The sequence below is a fragment of the Monomorium pharaonis genome, chromosome 8, assembly GCF_013373865.1.
Source record: "Monomorium pharaonis isolate MP-MQ-018 chromosome 8, ASM1337386v2, whole genome shotgun sequence".
Taxonomy (NCBI): domain Eukaryota; kingdom Metazoa; phylum Arthropoda; class Insecta; order Hymenoptera; family Formicidae; genus Monomorium; species Monomorium pharaonis.
The window spans coordinates 10745870-10759747 of NC_050474.1; the positions used below are offsets into that span (position 1 = coordinate 10745870).

The 13878-nt window shown below is 31.6% G+C and overlaps 2 protein-coding genes and 2 long non-coding RNA genes across 4 annotated transcripts; 3 read left to right on the plus strand and 1 right to left on the minus strand.

Moving 5' to 3' along the window:
* The first annotated feature begins 1108 nt into the window (after positions 1–1108).
* On the plus strand, positions 1109–6790 carry LOC118646826. The gene is made up of 5 exons (XM_036290553.1): positions 1109–1120; positions 1461–1583; positions 3252–3273; positions 4363–4369; positions 6527–6790. Exons 1-5 carry the CDS (start codon positions 1109–1111, stop codon positions 6711–6713), a joined length of 351 nt encoding a protein of 116 aa, XP_036146446.1. The 3' UTR covers positions 6714–6790.
* LOC118647039 lies at positions 1601–4572 on the plus strand. Its single transcript, XR_004964357.1, has 3 exons — positions 1601–1929; positions 2632–2748; positions 4411–4572. It is a non-coding gene; the product is annotated as an uncharacterized LOC118647039 (long non-coding RNA).
* On the minus strand, positions 3252–4404 carry LOC118647040. Its single transcript, XR_004964358.1, has 3 exons — positions 4217–4404; positions 3885–4015; positions 3252–3570 (listed from the first exon to the last, which is right to left on the minus strand). It is a non-coding gene; the product is annotated as an uncharacterized LOC118647040 (long non-coding RNA).
* A 145-nt stretch (positions 6791–6935) lies between the features above and the next one.
* LOC118647038 (myb/SANT-like DNA-binding domain-containing protein 3) lies at positions 6936–9193 on the plus strand. The gene is made up of 4 exons (XM_036291163.1): positions 6936–7896; positions 8478–8691; positions 8814–8951; positions 9042–9193. The coding sequence occupies exons 1-4, from the start codon at positions 7717–7719 to the stop codon at positions 9191–9193; spliced, it is 684 nt and encodes a 227-aa protein (XP_036147056.1). The 5' UTR covers positions 6936–7716.
* The last annotated feature ends 4685 nt before the right edge of the window (positions 9194–13878 follow it).

The following is a 13878-nucleotide window of genomic DNA, read 5'->3' on the forward strand; positions in this document are numbered from 1 at the left end:
CTAGTGTAGAGCGGAAAAATTGGTTACGAAAAATGTTCCGTACGTGGCCAGGTTTGCCAAATGGAAAAACCTGGACCATTTCGTCGCCATCTTGAAATTTGTATATGTACATGGTATTACGTTTAGTTGAGTTAGTAATAATTTAGTAAGTGTGTGTATATAATGTTTCATACACACACTTACTCATTACTACCTCAACTAAATGTAATACCTATGTACATATACAAACTTCAAGATGGTCCAAGTTATTCCATTTGGCAAACCTGGCCACATACGGAACATTTTTCGTGACCACTTTCAATAAGGCACTATAAAAGTGAGGGTGCGGGATCATTTCGACGGAATTTTTGAAAGAGTTCTATCAGAATGATCCCGCGATTGGTGATCCGCTCGTTCCGCTTCCGCATAATCCGCTTCATGGGACCGCACCCTGAGGGTGACGTCCCATGGAGCGGATTACGCGGAAGCGGAACGAGCGGATCACCAATCACGGAATCGTTTTGACGAAATTATTAAAAGAGTTCTATCAGAACGATCCCGTGATTGGTGATCCGCTCGTTCCGCTTCCGCGTAATCCGCTCCATGGGACGTTACCCTGAGTATTCTCATGTCCGCCATTTTTTTTCTAACTAGCATGAAAAATTAGATATGTTTTGTATATATGTATATACGTCAATAATCTTTGGAAGCACCAAACTTTATGCGACAATAAAACGAAGACACGATATTTATGATCTTGAGACTGTAAGGCCGGATCTACAATAGGTGTAGTAAGCCTTATGCCCTAAGAAATTGACCAATTATAATCGAATATGAGAAGAATAATCGAATATAATTGGTTAATTCCTTATGGCATAAGGCTCACTACACTATTGTAGATCCGGGCTAAAGGTTATTGCGATGTATTATATATGTAAAACATTATGCTAGTTACTTGCTAGTTTGAAGAAAAATGGCGGACGTGAGGGTGCCATTACATGAATCGCGGAAACGCGGAAAGAAAGTAACTAGAATCCGCGTTTCCGTTGTTTCCTTCTATTTATTTCAACGGAAAAGCGGAATTTAATGTGTCCTAAAATAAAGTGTAATAAAAACGTACGAGTTTATAATGAACGGTCCAGTAAGTATAATATTTGTGTATTTTTGTTAGACAATAAACGTAATAGTTTAATTTGTTATTTTTGCAGAAAAATTTTTGTATTTTTTATACTCTGTTATCGAAATTAATATACAATTAACCTAATCATACATCTAATCTAATCGTAGATTTTATACAAAAAATGTATAAATTTTTTGTAAAAAGTATCAATTAAGCAAGTGTTATATAAATTAATAATAAAATGATAATAAGAAAACATTATTAAATTGAAAAGAATTATTATTAATATCTACTAAACAAAGTTATAACCTCACTTTATATGAAATAAAGAGAATTATTAAACACTTGTATATGTTTGCAGACTACAAAGTGTGGATACTGTGGTTTTATTCTACGACGGTCATGTGGAACAATACTAGATCATCATTGTTTTGTTGCCTATGATAAAAATACCGACGTTACCCAGCAAATACCAAATATAAATGCAATATAACGTGGGAGTAACATGTAATGTAACAGATGTTACACTCTATTTATATTATAGTTACGAAACTTTACTACATATATGTGATGTAACAAAGTTATGAAGCTATAATATTACTCCGTTATTTGTATGTTACAATAACCGAACAGTGATGTAACCACAATGTTGCGTGATTACACAACAATTGTTTTATTTATGTTATATGGATATTATAAAATTTGAATCTTGTGAGACTCTAACCTCAATCGCACAACGTACATCTCGTGCTATTAGGCGCGCTTTCCGCTAGTGGATGCTATAATGACGAAAGAGAGACGTTGTTTTCTTGCAACTTGACTTTAATCAGGTAATCCTTTATGTTTTTTAAGTCAACATTTATTAAAGATTATATAAAAAGGTGTAGAAAATGTTGCTGCATTTAATTAACATATATTATTTTTATGTATAATATACATCATAAATAACTTATTATAATCTTTCCTACATGTTTTGTAGGTTATGTTTAGTCAGCAACAACATAATAGATTTATAAGTTATAACCGCCTTTATATATTTTTTATTTTTGATACTACATGTTAATTCGATACAACACATGTATTGTGGAATTGACGTACATTGATAATTATACATTTTAGATCCATCATACAATTTCGACAAAATTGTATACGTTGCTTATTCGCTGCATTTTTGCACAAAATGAACAAAAAAGTATGGCAGATAAAAGTTCTACTCCATCTTGCGAAGCAATAAATTTATCGTTAAAGTTAAAACTAACAGATATGTATATTATCAACCCTATTATTGACAAAATACATAGCGATATGTTTCCTGTTTTGATCCGCACAACTACATATTTTTATATTTAAATAATGTATTTCTTAAGTAAATTTAAAGATAATTTATTATTTGGGCTGCTAGTTTTACATACATTTCTAGTTACAAAAGTCACCTAGCATATGTGTAAATCATGCAATATATAAAGGCAGTTATAAACTTATAAATATAATTTATAAAGACGTATCATATTAAAACTAATTTTATATTACAGGATTCTGCCAATTATTCTTACATCATTCGGACAACTGTTCTTCTTAAAATTTAAAAGAACGTAAAGAATAACTGAAGTTTATAAAAGCTGAAGAAATTTTCACAAGGATTAGAACAGGTAAGAATAAATTATAGCCATTATATGTTTTTAGAATAAAACCCAGCAAATTAGAGATGGGAATAATCAAATGTTCCTTCTCAAGTTCCACTTTTGTCCACATTTCCAGATAATCATACGCACATCCACTGGTCATTCTTAAATTATTCTATAAATAAAAATATCTTATTTTGTCTTTCGTCTCATATATGCCTATTTTGTAGTCTTTCGTCTTATATATGCCTCAATTTACAAACAATTAAGTTAGAGAATCAAAAATATAAATAAAAATTCTGAATGTGATCATTGTGAATGTATGAAAAGAATTGTATTAATTAGAATAAATTATTTTGGGAACAACAGAGTATTTAAATACTTACTTTTTAGTTTTTAATGTAACTAAGAGCTTTATCAGTATAATTTTGAGGCGTATATCTGGCTGACACAAAATGCATGACAGTTACTAAATGACTAAGACCTACAGATAATCTTTGACATTCATAAACATATTTCCTATATTACAGCCTGTGACCACATCATCGGCAGGTTAGTTGAGTGATATTTAGTCTGTATACTTTGTTGTAATTGTTTCAGATCAGATTTCACGCTTTTTGTTTATTTCAGTAATCTAAAAAAGATGGTTGTACGATACCTTTAAGAGCCACACAGTTGCAATACAATATTAAAATAAAATTATAACATTTGTCATTATTCTCTTACCTAGCCTGCCATAAGATAATGCCATAAAATAACATACTTGAAGAACTAGGAAGTACACCTTTAGATAATCCTTTTGATATGAATTGCTCTGTCAATTCTCTATACATATAATGGTTCGCTGAGCTAAAACAGGGATGAACTTCGGTGAATTTTTTATCAATAGCATACATCAGCTTACAAGAAAGAGAATTTTGGTGTAACAGCCAACAATTTTTTAATAATGTATTAATAAAATTTCTTACTGTTTCTCTTTAAAATTCGAATAATAAATATGATAATAATGATATGATAATCTCATCAAATTGCTTGTTCTTTATTAAATCTTTTGCAAAGGTTTTCTCGGAACAAGTTAGATTGTAATAGATACTTTCTCACACAAAAAATAAATTGTTCACTTTATCCTATAACTTTTTTAGTAAAATTATGTTATTTGATACCTTCAAGGTCCACATATTCTGTTCGGCACACTGTAAATTCCAAGCTGTGAGGTTGATCTCTCTTTCCTTACTCGTCTACTCTTCTACTTTACGCTCAAATAGTGTTTCTTCCTCTCTTGCTTTTAATATAACTAAAAATAAAACATAACACAAAGTATTTATCTTATCTCAGAATACTTACTCCATACAAAAAAATAAAAATTTTGTGAGACTTATCTGATTATACAATCCATAGTGTTAGACTAAACTTTAAATTAAGCACAGCCGTATTTCCCTTCACGATGTAAAATATGCAAATTATGCATAAAACTGAAAACTGACTCGCTACTAACCTCGCGCATATCATCATGTTACGGCGTTGCGCGTGCAGACGCGTGCACTGGCGTGCAAAATAGCGAGATGCGTACATGCGCATGACAGTTCATTCGTACCAATCCGAATATTCTAAATACGTATTTAATATTCTATATATGTTTAGTGTATTGGTGAGCGTTATATAATATTATTTATTACTTTCTTTTTACAGAAAACTGAACTCAAATGGAAGCGCTTGCACTCTCATGTTACTATCATGTCCTGACAATTTCGGATTTTATAAAACTATAGGAGATGTTGTGATTGACGTTGAGATTGTGATTGACATCTGGAGCAGAGCTATAATTTTGTTTAACATTACGTGAAGTTTATTTAATGTTTTTCTCTTATTTTCCCTCGTTTTTTGTTTTTAAAAGTTATTTTTAAAATATTTTACTAATAATCATAAAGTATAATATGTATATATTTGTTTAGATATAAGCTTATTTTGTTGATAAATATGTGTTAAATATATTAAGAAGTTTATTAAAAAGGCTATTTTTAATGTTATCTTTTTCCTTCATAATTATATCTATTCTTTATAATTTTAGCACTTATAATTTCCAGGAAGTCAAATTCTTAAATTATTTTACATAAAACAACAAAATTGCATTCAAAGAGTATTTTTTGTTTTATGTGAAATTAATTTAAGTACTTGACCTCCTGGGAATTATGTGCTAAAATATATACATGTACATATATAACAACACTGTATTTTTTATAACAGCAATATAATAGTTCATATTGCCATTACAAAACATTTCGGTTATGGTTATCTAACAGTTCAGTTCTATGTTATATTTGTGATATATAACTACAACATCACATGAGTGGGAAATTATAACTAACAGGAATGTTACATGTAACGTTCATGTAATATTATCTGTTACATTCCGTTTTATTGCAGCAATGTAATGGTTATATATTGGTGTTTGCTGGGAAGCTTATTTTGTTGATAAATATGTGTTAAATATATTAAGAAGTTTATTAAAAAGACTATTTTTAATGTTATCTTTTTCGTTCATAATTATATCTATTCTTTATAATTTTAGCACTTATAATTTCCAGGAAGTTAAATTCTTAAATTAATTTTACATAAAACAACGAAATTGCATTCAAAGAGTATTTTTTGTTTTATGTGAAATTAATTTAAGTACTTGACCTCCTGGGAATTATGTGCTAAAATATATACATGTAAATATATAACAACACTGTATTTTTTATAACAGCAATATAATAGTTCATATTGCCATTACAAAACATCTCGGTTATGGTTATCTAACAGTTCAGTTCTATGTTATATTTGTGTTATATAACTACAACATCACATGAGTGGGAAATTATAACTAACAGGAATGTTACATGTAACGTTCATGTAATATTATCTGTTACATTCCGTTTTATTGCAGCAATGTAATGGTTATATATTGGTGTTTGCTGGGTATAAATGTAGACGACAATGCTGTAGTCACTATGAGTATGTTAAACAATTCCTTTCATAAATGATTATAGTGACAGTTGCATGAAAAGCTAATATATTTATGTACTTATGTAGTGTAATTTATAAGAAAGGCCATTATTTATGTTGTTATATTCATGTTATAATGTTAAATGTTTGGAACGGGCAATTGGATTATTTTATAGTAATTTTAATTATTATTTATTTATTTATTTTAAAGGAAAAAGGCATGAAATTGAAGGTGTACAGTGTACAAAGGAAACAGCTGTACAGCTTACATGTTTAAGATTCTCGCATTCTCCACACCAAAACTTCTTAAATTCATTGCCAGCATTGTTGAGAGTTGGTCGGAGAGATTTTCTTTGCTAAACATTGTCAAATAAGGCAATGTTTTGAGAGAAGATTAACAGATCTCACACGCTCCATCCACAACAACAATAAGAGGTGCCACGAGTTAAGCACGCAAAATCACGGTGCGGCGGAATTCAATTGGCTCATTTCGATCTTCCCGAGTTTTTCGTAACTGTCGTAAACGGAGTTCGTCGTCGCCAGCTCACTCGACCGTTCACCAGAGCATTGTACGGACGCGTCTCCGCTTTCGCGCGAAGAGTCACATTTTTTTCCGCTCTCTAAGCACCGCTAATAATTTTCGCTTGAATTCCGCTCACCAAGTGCGTAAAAGGTTCTCCGATCAACCCATTCGCGTTCCCTTTAACCAAGTTTGCGAGTGCGTTGAGAAGTGAACGTATCCACTACTGTATATCATTTTTAATTTATGTAAATAGTGTATAATAGACTAGAAATACAGTTTTTTTTGTGACTAAACCAGTGTAACCCCACTAATCCTAACACTCTTGAACACTACATCTGCAGTCACGCAAGATGAGTTGCTTATTGAGTTGGTTCGTACTCGAAGGGCTTTGTGGGACCATTTTATTCCACTGAATCAAAAGACGAAATTAAAGAAAGATAATTTGTGGCAAGAAATTGTAAATCTTTTACAAATAAAATATTGAAATAACCTTTTGCATTGTTATCTCTGCATATCTTATCGGTTCATCTCTTGCTTGCATGAGAAATTTTATAATAACCATTAACATAATATTTGGATTCATGATGTACTGCTACCTTAAAATAATAAAATACACAAAATATAAAATAACTTTTTCTTCAATTAACAGATTTGGAATCAATAAAACATTATAAGAATACACATTATACCCGACTGCAACAGTAGAAAAAGAATAGAACATTTGATGCGCTCGTTCCGCAATTTTATTTTTCTAATATTACATGGAGCACAATTTACGCGGAAAAGCGAGACTATATGGTGATAACTAAACGTTATATTTCTTTATTAAAATGTATCTTTACTTAATTTATTGTAATTTGTATTAGTATACATATCTTTTCATGTCATCTATTAAATACAAGCATCTTAATCAATAAATACCGCTAAACATTCTTATTTTTTAATTCTCTATTCCGCTTTTCCGCGTAAATTGTGCTCCATGTAATATTAGGCAATCAAAACAAACGGAACGGATCGCGGAAATCTAGTAAATTTGTCTTCCGCGTTTCCACGTTTCCGCGCTTCATGTAATGGCACCCTGAGAATACCTACTTTTTTAGTGCTTTACTTTCAATCTATGGCCGGTATTCATAGTCCAGACGCAAGCATTCTCTTAAGATTTTCTTGATTAAGACCATCTTGTTTGTAAAAGCTTAAGACATTAAATTATGTATTCATAGTTTTAAAATAAGACGATCTTTGTAAAGAAATTGACACTTTCTTTTGCTTAAGATTTTCTTACTGAAGTTAACGCTTAAGATGATCTTATTTTACTTTCGGTAATCTTCGGGATTTTTCTGATGTATCAGCCAATGAAGTGTTGTGTTTAAATTACAAAGAATTCTGCAAGTTTCACGTTTACACGTTTTTATTATTAATGTATTAAATTTTGGTGGATTTCTTTCTGGCGCCGCATTATTATATATTTAAAAATTATTATTTGAAAAATGGCAAGTAATAAGAAACATTATACTGATACAGAAAAAATTTTTTTTTTACGAATTTTGGCAAAATATTTGCACATTATCGAAAGAAAAAAAAGTGATGCCACAACCTTAAAAGACAAAAAAGAAGCATGGAACCAGATTCGTGATTCATACAATTTATCGTTTATTATTACAAGTAAGGTAAGAATTTGAATAATTTTTTAATTAGCTATTAATTGTGTAAAATAGAAATGTCAGTCATATTTGGGAAAAATATGACATTTAGGGTTAAGACAATGTCAGATCGGGCGTATAACAGAGAAAATCAGGAATAGAAATTAAATATTAAATATTAAGGCAAGAGAGGAAGAGAAAGATCTTTTTTTTTCTAATATTTATTATTAAATTTTTATTCTTAATATTTTCTTTATTGTCGCAAGGTCTCATATTAAGTTATATCGTAGGCTAAATTAGAAAGCCTCCTAATCAATGTACATAATATGTACATCAATATGCACATAATATCTCAATTTTGTCCAAAAATGGAGTTAGGAGGTTTTATAATTTAGCCGACGATATTATGAATGGGAGGGGCTTACTTGGACACAGTACAATTGGACACAGTGCAGATGGACACGTTGCAAATAGACACAAAATAATGTTCAAATGGACAGTTTATTTGGTCTATTTGCAACGTGTCCATCTGTACTGTGTCCAAGTAAAGGCCACTCATTATAAATACTTTATTTTTTTACATTTAATAATGTAATAAATTATTACAGAGAAGTATTCAACAACTTAAAAAATTGTGGAGTAATCTAAAATCAACACAGAGAGATGCTCTTACGCATGAAAAACAAGCTCGTCTGTCAACAGCTGGTGGGCCTGAACCTACATCTGCTGAAATTGACCCTGATATTGCTGCAATAGCACCTAATTTGATGACAACGGCACCGACATTATTTTCATCAAATTTATCAGATGAAGTAATACAAGGTAATTACATTTTTATTTTATTAATATAATTATCAAAAGATAATAGCGAATAATATATTGTTTTAAAACGATAATAGAGAATCTTACATGATGTAGAACCAACCAATAATATATTGTTTTAGAACGACATCAGAGAATCTTAAATGACAATTGCATTCCTGAGGAATTATTAACTAAAAATGTAGAAAATGAATCATCTGTTGATGACAATTTTAAAGAAGTCACTAATGAGAATTTAATTATTGTATGTGATACAGAAGGTATAATGACTAATTTTATTAATACTTTCTGTTAACAAAAGTATTTGCAAATTATATTTAAAACTGATGACAATGATTTTAATGTTATAGAATCAAACAGTGAGATCAATGAAGCTGATAAAGAAAATACTGATATATTAAATACCAAACATGCAATATTTAGTAACTATAAAGGTAATTTTATCAATGTCTATTTTTACTGTGTAAAATTGCATGCGCATACACATATGTATTTATATTAATATATTTACTTTTTTCATAATCTGTATTCCTTTCTAAAAAAGGGCATGGCATCGATGCTCGCATCTCTCGAAGTATTGTTGTCGCTTTTCCGCGATGCCGATTGGTTCTCTCGTTGCGCTTACTTCGTGTTACGAGAGTAATCATTGCGATTGAATTTTGACAGCTGTCAAATTTGTATAAATGGTTATCTATACCGGAAGAGACGGGGAGAGACCGGGAGAGACGGGGAGAGACCGGGAGAGACCGGGAGAGACAAGGACAGACCGGGAGAGACAGGGAGAGACCGGGAGAGACCGGAAGAGACGGGTCGAGAGGGGAAAAGACGGGGAGAGACGGGAGAGACGGAGAAAGACCGGGAGAGACGGGGAAAGACCGGAAGAGACGGGGAGAGACGGGGAGAGACGGGCAGAGACGGGCAGAGACGGGGGGAGACCGGGAGAGACGAAGAAAGATCGAGAGAGACCGGGAGAGACCGGGAGAGACTGGGAGAGACCGGGAGAAACGGAGAGAGAGAGAGAGAGGGGGGGAAGAGAGAAGTGCGTGCATCCGTGCGTGTGTATACTGTGGATTATTTTACTCAAACGAAAGATTTTCAAAAGTTAGTTTTCTCTATTGATTATTTTTTATTTGTTTTTTTTTTAAATTTATTAATTTCTATATGTGCACGCGTACGTGTGCATGCATATGTCACAATATTATTTTATAACTAACAATAATAGTTAATTAATTAATGTATATAAAGTTCCAAAAAATGTTGATCTTATATAGAAAGATACATGTAATGTCAAAGTATTTAATAATTCATTAACAATTGTAACTTTTTTTTGTACATTGTGAAGTATCTTACTCGAACAAAAGACTTTCGGAAGTTAGTTTTCTGTATTGATTTTTGTAAAAGATGTTGATCTCATTTTATATGGAAAAGTACACATATAATGTCAAAGTATTTAATAATTTATTAGCAATTGTAATTTTGTTTTTCAAACTATGTTGTCAATCTCTAATGCTAAGAAGAAATTAAAGAAAAAAAAACAAGAAGAAGAAGAGTCAGAGCTGACAACATTTCGTTACATTTCAGTGTCAATATCATATTACTTTAAAGAAGATTTATGTATGTTGTGTATATTGTATTTCTTTTTTCTTTTTTTATGTGTATAATATTTTTAAAAAAGAAAGAAAATTAGATAATAAATTAATATATGTAAGTATACTTTCTCTGTTTCTCTCTCTCTTTCTCTCTCTCTCTCTATTTCGTTTTCCTTTCTTTTTGTATATAATTATTTATTTATATAATTATTATTGCAATTGTTATTTTTAAAAAGTAAAAAACTAAATAGCGCGCGCGTAGCGCGCGCCTGTGTTGTTCTAGTAGTAATAAAAAATACAAGAATATAATTTTATAATAGTTTAAGAATATAATATTATAATAAAATAGCATATCTTTTTGCTCGTAAATTTATCATAAAAGTGTGAAAAGCAAGCAATTGTATATACACTCAGTCGAAAAAAAAAACGATACACCTAAAATTTGTCAAAAAATCACTAAACTTCTAACAACGATAACTACGCGAGTAATAAAGGTAGGAAGGTTTCTAAAAAGCATGCGATAGAACAGATTTTCCCCTTTAAAATGCTTTTCTACTCGTCTCGATACGATGATTTTTCGCTGAGATATACGCATTTAAAGTAAAAAAACTACCTTTTTATTCAAATGCGCGTATCTTAGCGAAAAATCATCGTATCGAGACGAGTAAAAAAGCATTTTGAATGGAAGACTCTGTACTATCGCAAGCTTCTTATCCCATTAAGTTTTGACACTTGCCTCACGCTATGGATTGTTGCAAACTCACGGAACTCGCAACTCGCAACTCGCTCGTGATGTTGATTTGGCTATACCAGACAGCATTGAGTTGTCACAAATCATGATGGTAGTAGATGGCTGTGCTTATCATATATTTCGGTCCTAGAGAAAATTACTCGGATAGCCATTATCGTAAACACCCAATGCTTAAGGAAATCTTACTTCATGGCGAAAACGTGAAAAGTTAAAAATTTCATGTAACTATGGACGGGATTCATAGACCGATCTTAAGCTCAAGCATTGTCTTATGTCTAGCTTCGAGCCGACTGGAGACTTACTTAACCAATGAAATAACAGCATTGACGTCTCAAGATCGTGCTTAAGGGCCACCGCACAAACTCTTCCATAACGCGTTACGTTACGTTAAGTACTCCATACGAACCTAAGTTGTACTTAAAATTTAACTTAAATCAACGCACAAAGAAATCCTTAACGTAAGAACTTAAGAACTTACGTTAAGGATTTCTTTGTGCGTTGATTTAAGTTAAATTTTAAGTACAACTTAGGTTCGTATGGAGTACTTAACGTAACGTAACGCGTTATGGAAGAGTTTGTGCGGTGGCCCTAAGCTGGAACTTGAATAAGATTCGACTATGAATTCCGGCCTATCTCTTTCTATTGGTGTCGAATAGAAAGAGACAGTAACTTAAAACTTTTCACGTTTCCGCCCTAGGGGAAAAATTACATGATTGATACCCAGTACAGCAGTGCAGCTACTAAGAACTAAAGACCTATAATCAAAGATTCGTCAATGGCGAACACAATTTTGATTGGTCACTTGAGTCACATGGTTTATCCGCCATTGCGTACCCATGCTGGGCGAGGAAGAGGGGAGAGTGCTCTGTGTATAGGTTAAAGGAATATGTGTCAGAAATTATAAGGTAATTCAATCTCTGCACTCTCGAGGGTCACTATATTTTGACGATACACTCAGGAAGAACAAGAAAAATTAAATTTGCATCTGTTATATAGCTGCGTACAACTTGGAGCAGGCTCGCATTGTTTACTATCTCCACTACTCCAGACCCCAGCCCCCGGCCCCAGCCCCCATCCAGTCTCCGTATGGGTACAAGATGGTGGATAGCAGTCATGGTGGGGGGCCATTGGCGCATCTTTGATTATAGGTCTTTACTAAGAACATAAACCTATGATTGGTACCAAAGAGCACGTTTATAACGTACGTTTAGTTAGAACACTAAAAAAGTAGGTATTCTAAGGCACTATAAAAGTGAGAATTCTCACGTCCGCCATTTTTCTTCTAACTAACATGAAAAATTAGGTATGTTTTGTATATATATATATATATACGTCAATAATCTTTGGAAGCATCAAACTTTATGCGACAATGAAAGACACGATATTTATGATCTTGAGACTGTAAAGGTTATTGCAATGTATTATATATATAAAACATTATGCTAGTTACCCAGTGAACACATTTTATAGCGGCAATATAACATGGAAGTTACATGTAATTTAACATTGTTATTCTTGTGATATGTAGGTGCTATATGACATGGAAATAACCTGTTACGTAATATTTGTTATACGCAAGTGATATAGGTGTTATACATCGTTTTGGCGTTACAGTTATTCAACAAAAATTGTATAATCGTAACATAACACGTTCGTATCAATGTTATTACGGAACGATGCGTCGTAGTTGACTTAGAAATCAGACAAGATTATAACATCCTGAATGATAGATCTATTATTTGATAATAAAAAAAATTATTATAAAGATAATGTTTTCAAAAATAACGGTTTGTCTACAATTACTGCGCACAAAAAATGCACAAAATCGAAATTCATCATGTGCTGAACAAAAACAGAATAATAAATGTATACTATTCAATTTTTCTTAAAATTACGATCTATATAGTTAACCATCTAATTAATCATTTGAACGCTTCAAAGATTAGTGCTAAATAGATCGCAATTTCCATCAAATTATTAAGGTTATGGAAAAAGATAAATTTAACAATGAAATTAATAAGTAAATAAATTAATGCTATATATTTTTATAAAAAATAATATAGTTGCGTCAGTTTATAACATATAAGTATATGTAGACAATAACAAGTACCCATATCAATGAGTCAAATTGGCGTAGCAGGTAGAGTACAAGGTTCGTCATCCCGGGTCCCGGGTTCAAACCTAGCAGCGGCAAGTAAGAATAAAATAAAAAATAACATAATTTAAAGTTAATTAATTAATAAAAATTTATCCTAAATTTAGTATGTGCTGTTGATAAAAATAATTTAAAAGAAATAAAATTTTTATTTTATTTTATTTTTCTTTGTTGTAACTGTTGTGTGACGGTTAGATAACATGTAATTATAAGATGTTATATTGCTGAGTCGGAAATTGTAACTTACATGTAACTCAGATAGCCAGTATGATATAATAAAGATATTAGCATCTTACTACGCATTTATGTCGTCCCTTGTGCTGTTGTTTGCTAGCATTCGATGTCGGAAATAAAATTCTTTGCACGTTTCGAACATTATGCTAGCATTACTTAAGATCAGTGTCGAATGCTAGCAAATAACAGCACAAGGGACGACGTAAATGCGTAGCAAGATGCTAACATCTTTATTAGCAATATGAGAACAATTTGTGCTCATACATACATTTGTGGCTATCTGGGAAGTTACGTGTAATTTCAGAGTAACGTAACCTGTTATATTCGGTTACATTGCTGTTACATTGCTACTATATTACTGTGTTTACTGGATAATGTAGCTAGAAGATAAAATATAAATATACAATTAAAAGTCGGAAAATTTATTTTTATTATTTTAGATCAAAAAAAAATATTTA